The sequence below is a fragment of the Pinus tabuliformis genome, chromosome 9, assembly GCF_031772625.1.
Source record: "Pinus tabuliformis cultivar Carrire ecotype Pingquan chromosome 9, CPIR1, whole genome shotgun sequence".
Classification (NCBI taxonomy): Eukaryota; Viridiplantae; Streptophyta; class Pinopsida; order Pinales; family Pinaceae; genus Pinus; species Pinus tabuliformis.
In genome coordinates this window covers 1,094,787,749-1,094,801,748 of record NC_142307.1, presented here as the reverse complement: position 1 = coordinate 1,094,801,748, position 14,000 = coordinate 1,094,787,749, and the positions used below count along the sequence as shown (strand labels likewise).

The 14,000-nt window shown below is 41.3% G+C and overlaps 1 protein-coding gene across 1 annotated transcript in view; it reads right to left on the bottom strand.

Moving 5' to 3' along the window:
- Positions 1-1,051: 1,051 nt before the first annotated feature.
- The window catches only part of LOC149152491 (uncharacterized), a 134,735-nt gene continuing 121,786 nt past the window's right edge, over positions 1,052-14,000 (bottom strand). Inside the window, exons 2-4 of the mRNA XM_089443494.1 lie at positions 10,848-10,903; positions 9,174-9,231; positions 1,052-1,492 (exon numbers count right to left, since the gene is read on the bottom strand). Of these exons, the coding sequence (XP_089299620.1) occupies positions 1,052-1,492; positions 9,174-9,231; positions 10,848-10,903 (555 nt within the window). The remainder of the gene's footprint in view (positions 1,493-9,173; positions 9,232-10,847; positions 10,904-14,000) is intronic.

Sequence of the window (14,000 nt, the reverse complement as noted above, 5' to 3'; positions counted from 1 at the left end):
GTCTGTCACTCTATGAGGGAATGCACTAAGATGTGAATCGCTCCTCATACACCACAAAGAAACCCTACACACCACTGTGCAAGATTGCACACTTTTGTGCTCCTCCGCATACTATTGTGCACCACTACATACCCCTATACACCCCTGGATATCAAGGTCTAAGATTGAGTCCATAGGCAACATCTCGATTCCTGTCAAGATTGCCATCTCTACTACCACTCTTCTGGTAAGCCCTCCACGATGTGAGCTACATCTCCTCATCTACCCAGACAGACCTAAGCGGCCTAACTCCTCACATGCTAATAGGAATGATACTACTATGCCCTACTTCAGTAGCTCTTGCGTCCCATATGCTAATAAGAGAGCACTATCTCCATAGAATGCCCTGTCCGATAACCTGTTGATGCCACCTCCTCCTACTAGCTCCTGCCAAAGTAAGCTAATCACATTGTGACTCCACGCACAGTCAATATGCCAAGACAACTCATGAAATTTGTCTGCTACCCTGTCAAACCATCCTATCACTAGTGCTGACTGGGGTTCTAATGGAGATCTGAAAATATGTGTGCGCCCAAACGTCGGATCCATCACGTAGCTACTACCATCACCTACCAGCTCTATGATGTGATGGGAAATCCCACCTGGATCCCAACAACAGTCTGGCCCTTGAGTCCCTCTGGTAATCATTGCCATCTGTTGAACTGTGGCCATGTGGCATGGATGTATCCAACCACCTAGCCTGCTCCATCGGGTACTAGCTAAGTACCTCTTGTCATCCAATCCCAAAGGAGGGATCAAATGTACAATCCCCTGTGGAAGTAACAAGCCCTCCAAGTTGATGTGGTGTCATACTCAGCTCATGTCGCTCAGTCCTGTTAACCTGGTCATCCCCTCGGGTATGTCTAGACAACTCTGCCTCCCTCAACCCAATGCGTAAGGGTGGGATAATAACATTTTAGATCCCATCAGTGTGCCTCTGAAGCGAACTATGCTGAAATCCTAATGTGTGATCTCTATGTTGCCCCTCATCAATGGCTAGCCCAAAGAATGGTTACACATCCTCCTCCATCATGGACTCAACACGAGCCTTCGATTGCTCCTCTATAGACAACACAACACGCAAGACATGCTCACTAGTCAGCAGTAGGTGACTGTCATCCTGCAACTCTGTCATAGATCTTGATGCCTCTGTACCTATTAGCTCCTCATCAATAGTGGAGATGTCTCTCGACACCTCATCAACCTGTGGTGCGCTACTATCACCTAAGAACTTGGTCACAACCCGGGATACCTCATCAATGGATACCTCAACAACAAATGGCATCTCATCAACGAGTGTATGCTCAACTATCTCCTTGCCAACCATGGCCCCTTGAACTACTCTCTCATCTTCTTCCTTAATCCTCCTCATCATCCTTGCATAATTCCACTGAATCCCCACTAATTTGTGCATGCCTCTTAGTTCACAGAACTCCCAAAAAGAGAGGGACACCTAAATTCCATGACCCAATGATTGGTATGCCCTCCAATTTGCTTCCAATAACTCCACATTAGTTGCAATCATGTTTTTCCATCTTGATGCATTACCCATAATTTTGGGCATAGTGTATTTGTTGTATAATTGAGAATGGTCCGGATTCCCAATTGTGGAATGAATCAACTACTCCCCCACATCAATCATCATTTGTTGTATCCTGATAACCTCATTCAAGGTTACTGCCATGTTGTTTGATTCTAATCTTTCTTTGGATCCCATGATTTCTTAGCTTTATATTCTGGTCTTGTCATAGAATGAAGGGTTTCCCACAGGCTGAGCCAACATTATGGCTCTGATACCACTGTAATATTCCAAATTGGAATTTAATGGTTAGTACCAAGCAATGGACTAGGAACGTAAATAAACTGGAACTCATACACAATAATTAAAACACCAAAATGTCCAGCAACACAATCTGAGCCATGTTGCTTCGAAACGGGTCAATAAGAATTTCCCTTATGTGATTCTTACCGAAAGATTCTTTGTCAAAAATATTATGGATCACAAAAGTCTGAATTCAAAAATTACATAAAATGAGTTGAAGTTTTGGAACCTGGGCTTGCTATGCAAGCTATCGAAACCCCATGTAGTACAACTCTGATCTGGAGGAAATACTAGCCCAAATTGGTACTGTGCACTACCCAGAAAATCACTACTACTGCTGTTGGAATGGAACTAAAGATTTTGCCTTGAAGAATGTTCGGATCACCCTAAAATTGCAGCCATGAACTTCCCTCCAAAACCCCAGAAATTGTTTGGCCCAACTCCAACCCAAAACTGAGCCCACCAAGTGATGCAGATTCCCCAGTTAACTAGCAATTTGCCCTGCTATAAGAATGAGGATTTCATGACCGAATATTGCCCAAAAAATTCTATAAAATTAGCCAGAGACTCCTCTCAATGAACCCACAAAAACCCAAAAAGGGTTTGGGATGAATCCAACGTACCCCGGTGACCCCAAGAAGTGTGTATGGTTCTAACTAGTTGGAAAAACATTGTTGTAGAAGGCCAATCAATTATTGGAAAAATATCCTCCAACCCCAACAAATCACTCCTCCAAGCATTTTTATTTCTCCTTAGCCTAAACTCCCCAAATATCCTTGTCAAAATGTCTACGCAGTAGTTGTCCAAATAGCCCTAAAATAGATAAATTTGACCCTCCAAAATGCAGCACTCTCGGCCTGCAAATCACCAAGGAAATACTCACCCTCCCTATAGATAAATCTCTGCAAATTCTTCGACCAAAACACCACTGTTTGCTAGCTTCTATCAGCCCCTTCAAATTTCCCCAAAACACCCTAAGAGAAGCACTCCAGCTAAAAATGGTCTGCAATGTAGCTCCTAGAGAAGCCTTGAGATGGACTCCTTCTTACTCCCCTAGGGTGACACTTGAAGTTCACCGAAGGTAGAGGTGGAATTCCCGCTCGGAAATTCCTTGTGTTGAGCAGCACGGTTGTCTTAGCTAAGCAGCTCAAGAGAACTAATATTGAAATTGTAAAATGACCAAAAATAATGCACAAAATGAGTCCATCCTCCTTTTATAATTTCTCCTCATGCCTCTAGACACTTTTTTTAATATTATTTTATTAGTAGGGGTCATTTTCCACTAAGTCACTTTTGCTACCATTTAATAAAATAATAATTTGCCGCTATTTTCCGATAAAATAATACTAGCCACCTTTCTCCAATAATATTTGCCCCTTTTCAATTAATATTACTAAAATTGGGCAAACCTCCTTAGTGACTCTCATGCTCACAAAATTGGGGATATTACAAACCAATAATCACATTGACAGTAAAAGTAGATAGAACATGAAACAATATGCACAAGACAAGCCAAGACAAGAGAACAACAAATTTGGCAGATGTCAGGGAAAAACCCCAAGATGGGGAAAACCCTTCAATCAAATCTTCTTATTATTATATCAAATGTTCAGCATAGAGAGACAGTACAAATATAAGACTCAAGCCAAAATTGACTTGCCAAATCACTGTTAAAAAAGACCCTATCAAATCTGCAATTTTCTGTAGCAGTCAACAACCCTAACCAGAAAGCCAACGTTGGTCAAAGCAGCAATAGAATGTCCTCAAAAAAGCTTGGTCTTCCCCAGTCAAACTTGGCCTGATCAGGAGGTCAAAGTCAGCCCAAAACAGTGACAAAGTCAACAGTCAAACTTGGTCAAACTATTGTCCTGAAATCTGCGGTCAACCTGCAAATTTGGTCTGGGTCAAAGTGCTCAGAATATCTCGTTTTTTGTGCCAAAATATGCGGCCTTCCCAAACAGATAATCTCCCAAAAATTCGAAGTCAAACTCTCGTTGGAAGGTCAAAGTCAACTCTGGTCAAACTGTAATCAACTCTGTAATTTCGGCCCTGTAATTTAACTCTGAAATTCGTCCTCCTTGTGCCCCACGTGTGAGAGAAAAGAAGAGCCCAATAGTTGTACGAACCAATGAGAGAAGGAGAGAAGAATATGAGTGTCGATGATAATGCCAAATGAAGAGAGAGGTCACTTGTATTTATACAAGTCGTTGAAGGTGAAGTGATACATCCATTGGGCTTTCTGAGCCTACATGATGATGTGGCCGACCTTGACAGTTTGCACATGTGTGGGCATAAATTCAAAATCACACTTTTGCTTGTCCAAATGAGATGTTCTTTATATTAATTTGGGTCCTCTCAAAATAAGGAATTTAATGCAATCATCATTTCCATCAAATGAGCTGACCCAAGGTGGAATTTGGCCCTAGTTTCTGTTGATTTGGGGTAGCATCGGATGTGATCTAGCCACGAAAATTGGTGGAGAGGCTAAGGCACATGAGATCTCCAATACCCAGAAAGGGTTTGAGCAGATTCTAAACAGTTTGGGAGATATTAAAATAATTAATATTTTTAATGGAGTCCCTAAGTCTAAACTTAAGGAAAATAAAATATTAATGTGAATTAATATAAAATTGTGTTAGAATGGTCCAAAAGTCATGGATCAAGCCAGATATAATCTTAGCCATTGATTAGGGACTTAATCTCAGCCGTTGAATTGTCAACGAAAAAAGTATAAGAGGGGGCTTGAGGGTCACTTGGAGAACACACCAAGAGATCAAGATTTCGACTTTCTGGGGCTCGGTTTGCTGAGAAAGTTGAGAGAGTGATCAAAGTTGCAGCTGAGCGGAAATGAATACAGAAGCAGAGAGGCAGAGAAAGCACCAGGAGGATCAGCGCAGTAGTCGGAGAGAGGGACGCAGAAGCAACCAAGGGTTCACGCAAAGCCAACCAGGGCTCACGCAGAGCCAGCCACGAGCTGCACAGTGCCTCAGAGTGCCAGCGTGGGTGATGCAGAGGGCCAAAGGGCTGACACAATGCCTCCAGAGGTTGACGCAGGCCAAGCCAGAGTGACGTTGGGCTAACGCTAGGCCAGAGAGAGGCTAATGCAATCCCTAGAGGCTGACGCTGGGGTTTTGTGGGGCAGATTGGAGCTCTGGAGTTGTTGGAGTGTTTATCCGGGGATTCAACCGGAATATTTGCTTTCGAGTAGAGAGGTACTACTGCCGAGATTTTTCTTTGTTAGGTGAGCCGGATTTGGCACCCAGATTGTATTCTAAAACTACTTAATAAATCAAAACCCTCATATAGTTGCACCGATTTTCCCACATTGGGTTTTTCCGAGGACATTAGTCCAAAAACAACGATGTCACTTGTGTGCTTGTTTCTATTTCCTTCAGTTGATGATCTGTAATGTGTTGAGCATGCATTTGTATTTATTTCCAGTATTTACATGGTAAATAACTTTTTAATTAACAGAACAAGTAGGTAGGAATAAATCAGTAAAGTGCATGAAGGGTTTCTAACGTGACAAACTTAGAAATTCCAACACAGTATCAAAGCTTGGTTGCAAACCACTGGAGAACTGAGGACATCAACCGAACAGAGCAGCAGCAGCAGAAAACAATTGTCCTGAGTGACAGAAGTTGTTCCTAGCAGAGTAGCAGCAAGGAAGGGGTGACGCAGTGCCTGCGTCATCAAGATTGAGCCAGGAAGAGGCAGCGCAGAGGCTGAGGGAGGCAAAGACAACCTCACACAAAACCACACAGAGGCCAAGAGGGCTGACACAGTTGGCTGAGGAGGCTGATTTGCCGGTGTCGGGATTGCGCAGAGCCTAGGAGCTCTAACCTTCAGGTTGCTGGGGTTTATGAGGCTGTGGGTAAGTTGCAGAGTGGGGCTGGTGGGGCACTGTAGTCAGAACAATACCTAATAGGGCAAGACCAAGGTAGAGGGAGCTGCTGCCGAGGTGGATTTCTAGCCAAGGAATCCAAATCAGTGTTGCAGTTGCACAGACGATTGGAGAGGGGCATCTTGACTTTGGCAGAAGGGTTTCCAGGAGGGAAATCGAGGCTCAAAGGATTCATACCAAGAACTTCCAGGAGGGAAGTAGAGGAGCAGCGAAATGGCACTACACGGAGTAAGAGACCAGGACAGACTGGACGAAGCCTCAAACTTCGTAGTCTAGAAGGCCAAAATCTTATCCGTACTAGACAAGAATCGTGTCAAGCGCTTCCTTGAGGACGATAACTATCCCAGGTGACCCAGCTAATAACGACAGGTATGAGGATGCAATGGCGAGGGCTAAGAGTATCATCCTTGATGGGGTCAAGGATCATATAGTACCACATATTTCCGAGAAGAACACGGCACAAGAGATGTGGGAGGCCCTGACCAAGTTGTATCATCATACTTTTGTTCAGAGGAAGATGCTACTAGAAAATCAGTTGCGATCGTACCAAATGAAGAAGGGAGAACAGATTGACCCATTCCTCGATCGATTGAAGGAGATCCGGGATCAGCTGACTTCCATAGGGGCAACGCCGGATCCAGAATTGATGGTGAGAACAGCCCTGAACATAGTCTCAGAAGACTGGGAGGTGTTTGTCCAAAGCATACTGGGCAGGGCAACCCTTCCAGATTGGGAGGAAATGTGGGTTGCTCTTCGCCAAGAAGAGATCAGAAGGCTGAGCAAGGCGGGAAGCAGCGGCAAGGGGATCAGAATCAAGAAGGAGGAGGAAGATGTTGCCCTAGCATCTGAGGGAAAGCAGGAGAAACGGAAGAAGAAGGACCTCTCCAAGGTCAAATGCTTCCACTGTGGGGAGCTGGGTCATTATGCGACCCAGTGTCCAAGGAAGAAGAGTAAGGGAGAGGCCTCCGAGACCAAGGCAGTGCCAGCAAGGGCAGAGAAGGAAGTGGAGACAAACGATGATTGTGCCATGAGTGCTCATGTGCCACTTCAGAAGAAGTGGGGAGACATCGAGCTGTAGTCAGGAGGACTACAGGCAATGAGGGGCAGGATCCTCGAGGTACCCAGCCTCTTGGATTAGACCTTGCTACGGGAGCCTCGAAGAGGAGTAGCAATAATGGCAATGTCAACAGAGACGGATACAGATGGAGCGACCAAGGGAGCTATAGTGCAGGATTCCCAAGACAGTGCGAGGCTAGCAAGCTGCAATAGTGCGAGAGGAACGGGAGTGTTGCACCAGTGCAGGATGGCACAGAGAGGTGTGGAATGGTGCGAGATGCATGAAGTTGTTGCAGCAGCGCAGAGGTCAAAGAGGGAGCACATGTCAGTGATAGAGGGAGCTTCAACATCAGGAGTGTTTTTAGCCTGACGGAGATGTCAAAGTTGCGAGATCAGTTACTTACTTCTCAGTAACTGGGTTGCAGTGCAACAGTTAGCAGTGGTAGTGCTATGCGCAGCATGATGGAGAATGATGAGAGGGGTTGCAGTGTAGATGTAGCAGTGGCAGGGCCATGGGCAGCAGCACAAATGGAGTTGCAGTACGGATGCAACAATTCCAATGGCAAGGCCATGGGTAGCAGTACAGGATGAAGCAGTGCAGAGGATGTTAGGCAGTAGGCCTAGCATCAGCACAGGGACCGATGCCGGATGATCAGAGTGATGCTTAGTGAGGAGTATTACTAGAGGACAGTCCTCGCTAAGAGGGAGTGTTGATTTGGGGTAACATCGGATGTGCTCTAGCCACGAAAATTGGTGGAGAGGCTAAGGCACATGAGATCTCCAATACCCAGAAAGGGTTTGGGCAGATTCTAAACAGTTTGGGAGATATCAAAATAATTAATATTTTTAATGGAGTCCCTAAGTCGAAACTTAGGGAAAATAAAATATTAATGTGAATTAATATAAAATTGTGTTAGAATGGTCCAAAAGTCATGGATCAAGCCAGATCTAATCTTAACCGTCGATTAGGGACTTAATCTCGACCGTTGAATTGTCAACGAAAAAGTATAAGGGGGGCTTGAGGGTCACTTGGAGAACACACCAAGAGATCAAGATTTCAACTTTCTGGGGCTCGGTTTGCTGAGAAATTTGAGAGAGTGATCAGAGTTGCAGCTGAGGGGCAATGAATACAGAAGCAGAGAGGCAGAGATAGCAACAGGAGGATCAGCACAGTACCTGGAGAGAGGGATGCAGAAGAAGCCAAGGGTTCACGCAAAGCCAACCAGGGCTCACGCAAAGGCAACCAGGAGGTGCGCAGTGCCTTAGAGGGTCAGTGTGGGTGATGCAGAGGGCCAGAGGGTTGATGCAATGCCTCCAGAGGCTGACACATGCCAAGCCAGAGTGACGCTGGGCTAGAGAGAGGCTGACGCAATCCCTAGAGGCTGACGCTGGGGTTTCGTGGGGCAGATTTGAGCTGTGGAGCTGCCGAAGTGTTTAGCGGGAGTTTCAGCCGGAATATTTGCTTCCAAGTAGAGAGGTACTACTGCCGAGATTTTCCTTGTTGGGTGAGCCGGATTTGGCACCCAGATTGTATTCTGAACCTGCTTAATAAATCAAACCCTCAGATAGCTGCACCAGTTTTCCCGCATTGGGTTTTTCTGGGGACATAAGTCCAAAAACAACGATGTCACTTGTGTGCTTGTTTCTATTTCCTTCAGTTGATGATCTGTAATGTGTTGAGCATGCATTTGCGTTTATTTCCAGTATTTACATGGTAAATAACTTGTTAATTAACAGAACAAGTAGGTAGGAATAAATCAGTAAAGTGCATTAAGGGTTTCTAAGTGTCAAACTTAGAAATTCCAACAATTTCCAATTTTAACACTCTTCTAAGAAAATCACACAAGACTTCCACCTAGCCTTGTCCCCTTGAAATCATGCCATTCAGGTGATGTAGACCAAATCAAGGATGGCTTCTTGGTGGACACCTTAATATTCCATCGACGATTAACCTCACAAGTGAACTAATACCCCTTTGGCTGATTTACAATATATGAATTTTCTCTTACTCTACTCAGATGCTTGATTGCTACCCTTAACAATACCTTACAGATTTGCATGTAATAATATCAATTTCCTATCATATTACACTAACTGTACTGTTGATCATTTTTGGTTATTAATAGATATTAATATTTTATTTTTCACTCTTTGATTCTCCTTCTAAAATTTGCATGATCTACTTCCAGATCTTCTACTTCATCTGCACATACTGGACTACATACATGTCTACCTTCTTGTACATACTACAAACTATATATGTTCAACATGTCATACTTGAATATCAACATTAGGAACAGATGCACACGACTTCAATATATTTAAGGAAATAAAAGGCACGGAAAGACTTACCGGTGGGGGAGTAACCTCCAAAGATGGAAAATGAGATTTTGGAATGACAAGTGAGTGCCTGTACAAACAGGATGGTCAAAAAATTATACTGCAGAAGAATGATACTTCATGGAATCTTTATGTTTAAAATGACAGCAAAAGAAACACTTCCTCTGGCCAGCATTCATTGACTGTTACTTGTCAAATAGGCAAATAAAAGAAATATAGAAGGAAAGATTGACACACTTACAGTCACCATACAATGGTATCATATTCTGAGGATAGTAATGCTATTTAGCTCAATACTACAATAAATTACAATTTTTCCAAAATATGAAATGAAGTTTTGACATATTTGTTTTTGCTAAATACCGATAAGAGATAGCTCCAAGCCAAAACTTGATTAGCGTCCCAAATTTCCCAAAAAGAAGGTAAAATGGACAAGAAAAGCAAATATAGTATATGATCCAGAAAATTACAAATAGTATTCTTATATTTCACATAGGATATAAAATTCACTTATTCCCCAGTTTTAAATCTGTAATGTGTACATTCTGAGGATGTCAAGATTGTCAGGGAAGTCCAATGTCTGTCATAGGCATTATACTTGGGTGAACGAAATGGATACGAGAAAATATACAAGTTTGAAAATGGGGTTTGCAACTTGACAACCAAAACTTTCAGGAAATGATCTGTGAATAATAAAAAATTAGGGTGCTTTCCACAGGCTATCTCAAATGCAGATTAGAATCAAGTTTTTTGGAATGAAACACAATACAACAAATGAAGATGAAATTTTCATAAATATCCCTGGGGAATATATTCGTTAGCAACTAGAAAACACTCCCAACACCCGGATACATTTCCAATGCCTAAAACATTGAATACAGCAGCACCTCCTGAAAAGTAGGCATTATACTCAAAGTTGTCTGAAGAGAGGGTAAGTTGCACTAAGTTACTAACAAACCATGCTACTTCGTACAAGTATTAAGACCAAAGACCACCCTATAATGGATTAATGCGAAAAAAACAAATTGCAAGTTTAGAAGATCAAATATTAAGAAGTCCAGATCTCGAAGCAAAGTCTTTATGCCATGAAAATTCAATTTAGGACAGTGTCAAAGATTCAATGATATTCCAACTGTTAAGAAAGATTGAACGCTAGCATAAGCACACTGATTTACTATTGGTGTAGATCCAAGTATCATATTCACATAATGTTCTCTAAACGATAAACATATCACTTTCCTGATGGTTAAGTTAATCATGGAATCTTGAGAGACAAAATTGAATAAGGCAATGAATAAATAGGATCTATAAGATGCAAAATGTCGACTTTATAAATTCAAAGCTCCTTATTATGCATATTGCAGACTATCTCTTATCAGTAGCTCGTCCACTAGAATCCTAGTGTTATGTTTTATGTGTCTTGGGAAACTGTCGAAGATACTTCAGAGATGCCAAAGAGTATGGTTGAAATTTGAATATACAACTATGCATGTAGAATAAAGTATTTGCACCAAATACTAATTCCCAAACCCATGGTTCCCAGGACCAAGTAGTGGAATTTCTTCTTTTTTCATCAAATCTCCGGTCACAGGTTACAGTTTCAAAAAAAATACATATCTAGCTAATATTAACACTGCAGTCTGTATAATTATATAGTGTTTGAAGAGTTATAAGCTACATCCATACCCGTGGCTCAGAGGCTTGTCATCCAAAATACAAATACATGTTTCATCTTCATATAACTGTACAGTGCCATCCAAAAGAATCAAATGTCAGAATCAATAGATATACCACCAAAAATGAGCTAACTTCAATAAATTGTATACAAGGAAAAAAGTTAAGTGAAGGTCATAAAAAATATTAAATATGTGGAAGAGCATGGAAGTCATGGAGAGTATCATGTTCAAGATTGTAAGTAAATTTGAGGGAAAAGCTTCCATTTCTAGTAAGATACACTCGAAAAATAGAAGCTTACAAAATTTTACACTTACAGGCTTAGTACAGGTTACTTTACTCTTACCTTGTAGCTGTGTTATAATAAGGAACAAGCAGAAATTACTTGACATCAGATCATGGATGCTTATTACATTTACTTGTAAATATCATATTGTCGGAGAACTCCCATTGGATCATCTACAGCATAATGTAATATTTAGGTTCTTAGCTCATGTTACAACAAAATCTAGCACCCACAAAAAAGTAAAGTCCCAAGCACCAAAGTGATAGCCTTGTGTAACTTAGAAATGCTGCCCACTGTCACATCAGCAGCTCTTCTCCACACTTTAGGTTGCCTCTTCTCCAATACAAGGGGTGCTTTCCTAAGGGAGGATTGTCAACACTATGGAGTGGAGGCTCAAGGTGAAGTTTGAAGAGTAACCAAAGGTTTGAGTATATGAAACGAAATGGAAATGGGAAAAGGAAACATAAAAAAGAAAGAAATGGAAGAAAGGGTCAAAGAAATGAAATCAAAATGAAAGGGAATTGTTACCCACTAAAAGTGGGTAACCCCATAGGAGAAAACATTTTTTCCTATCTTGGACAGCCAGCCAATCAGCAGCCCTATATTTGCTCAGTATATGACAATATGCCACATCCCTCCGCCATTTGCACCGGTCATACACCTCTCACTATCTAGCATTCCTCTTGAAGGAAGGTGGGTTACCACTTGGCAAGTAATTTAACCAATTTGAAAAGAAGTGCTTTTACTTAATGTTTTGGCATTCTAATATGGATAAAGGGGCGATCCGGATAATTGACCAATCTTGATTGTAAACTTGTTCTCTCACCTTACCAAGGGGGTTAGTTTTTAGCCCTAGTCCAATGGGGCCTCCTCTAAGGCCTTTGGGTTATAGGAGGGGCACTACTTGGGAAACTTGGGTTGAAGTAGCATGTCTATAACCATTCCATACTTACCACTCTTCACCATTCCTTTGATTTCACATCCATCCTTCGGGTTTGTTGTCATTGGTTCATTGGGATTTAGCACCCTCATATCCACATCCTTGAGTCAAGGCCAAAAAACTTTGCCCTGGAGATTGTAGCAAAAAGAAAGATAAAAGCATAAGATGGTCTGTTGACTATGCATATGTCAATAGTTCCAAGAAGTAGTGAGGCATTATCATCATTGTAATCTCAAATTCTACAAAATTATTGTGAAAATGATTCTAGTATGACTATGAAGCCATGTAAAAGCACCTAGGTAAGCCTTTGATTCTTAACAAAGGGTTTCACTCTATGGATTTTTTTAACCTCCCTAATTATTTGTGTTTCTAAACACGAATAATTAGCGGAGTTTTTCTCCCAAGCATCCCCCAAAGCTAGAGTGGAATCCTCTGGTGAGGTCTTAGGTTAATCCTAGTGTTATCGAGACTATTTATTTTTATCATACTAGATCATGTGCCTTGTGTCGCGGAATTTGGTTGAGTCTAAGAGGTCATATCTATTGTAAAATTCCCCTTCTATGGGCGTCTACTGTAAAATCTTGAAGAATATTTTGGTGAATGGTTACTCGTAATTAGACACCATTGCCAAAAATATTTTTAGAGGGTGGAGAATATGTTTAATCCCCTCTTAAGTCTTTTAATTTTATTTTCTAGAAAAAATAGAAAATTAATTAGCAAGAAATTGTCAAAAAATAAAAATGAGAGGAAAAAATAATTTCTCTCCAAGTGGAAAAATAAATTTTGGAGAAAAGTGACCTTCACGGGGAAGAATAAATTTGAAGGACTCAACTCCAAGGAGAAAAATCCCTCAAAAATTCGTGGGTCTAGAGGAAATTAATTTTCTAAGATCCTCCGTCAAAGGAAAAAATAATTTTTTTAAGAAAAATCAAGAATTGGACCATGGTGGTTGGGTCAAGGATCTCTTCAATTATTATTTCATTTGCTAGTGGTTGGATTTCTATTTGCACATGTATCTTGCATTAGGTATTGGGTTTAGAAAAGCGTTCTAGCTCATTCGATCTAAAAGGTGTCTCTAGATCTTGAGGGTTTAAACGTATATCTAGCCCCTTATGATCTAATAACGTTATTTCAAGTGTGTAGAGATATTTTGATATTCAAATCTTGGGCATGAGAGGAAGCCTTCGGTTGGGCCAGCCAACTCCCAATACAAGAAGTGTAAAAGCCCATCGTGTTAAATTTTCTAAGTCTTATCTAACGATTTGTTTGCAACAACTTGGCCATGGCATAAAATTAAAAATTGTTTTTCCACTCAAATTTTCTTCTAATTCAAATGAGCAATAAAGTTAGATCTGCTTATTAGATCTTGCAATTCTTATTTGTAAATATTGTAATTGATTTTGTAAAATTATTTTACTAACCCTTGTGTTTTATTTCTCTATTGTAAATAATTGAAGGGGTTTTATTTTCAAATTTAAATTTTATCTAGAAAGAGTGGACGATGGCTAGCCTTTTGTGACTTTGCAAGTATCATATCACTAGATCAAGAGGCTAATTCGAATTTTTGAGGAAGCAATCCCTCACCTAGCCTAGATGGCTAGGGTTTGGGCAAATTTTCATCTTTGAAGGGGTTGTCCAGCGTTTTGGAGGAAGTCGTTCAGCTTTTGAGGGTGGATCTAGCCTCTAGAGGCCTTGATCTACAATACCCAAGTCTCCAATCTTCAACGTCCAGCTCTTTTGTGGAGGCTACTAGCCCCAGAGGGTTAAATTCACTGCAAAATCAACGTTTTTGGCAAAGATTTATCACTCAAGGGTTTTGCAAGCAAAATTTTGTGAATATAATCATATTTTGTGGCCCATACTTGACTTGGTTGCTCATTGAAGGTAGCCGCAGGGATTTTTGAGGTTATTAGGTCTAGTCACAAGCCCAATAGGCCTC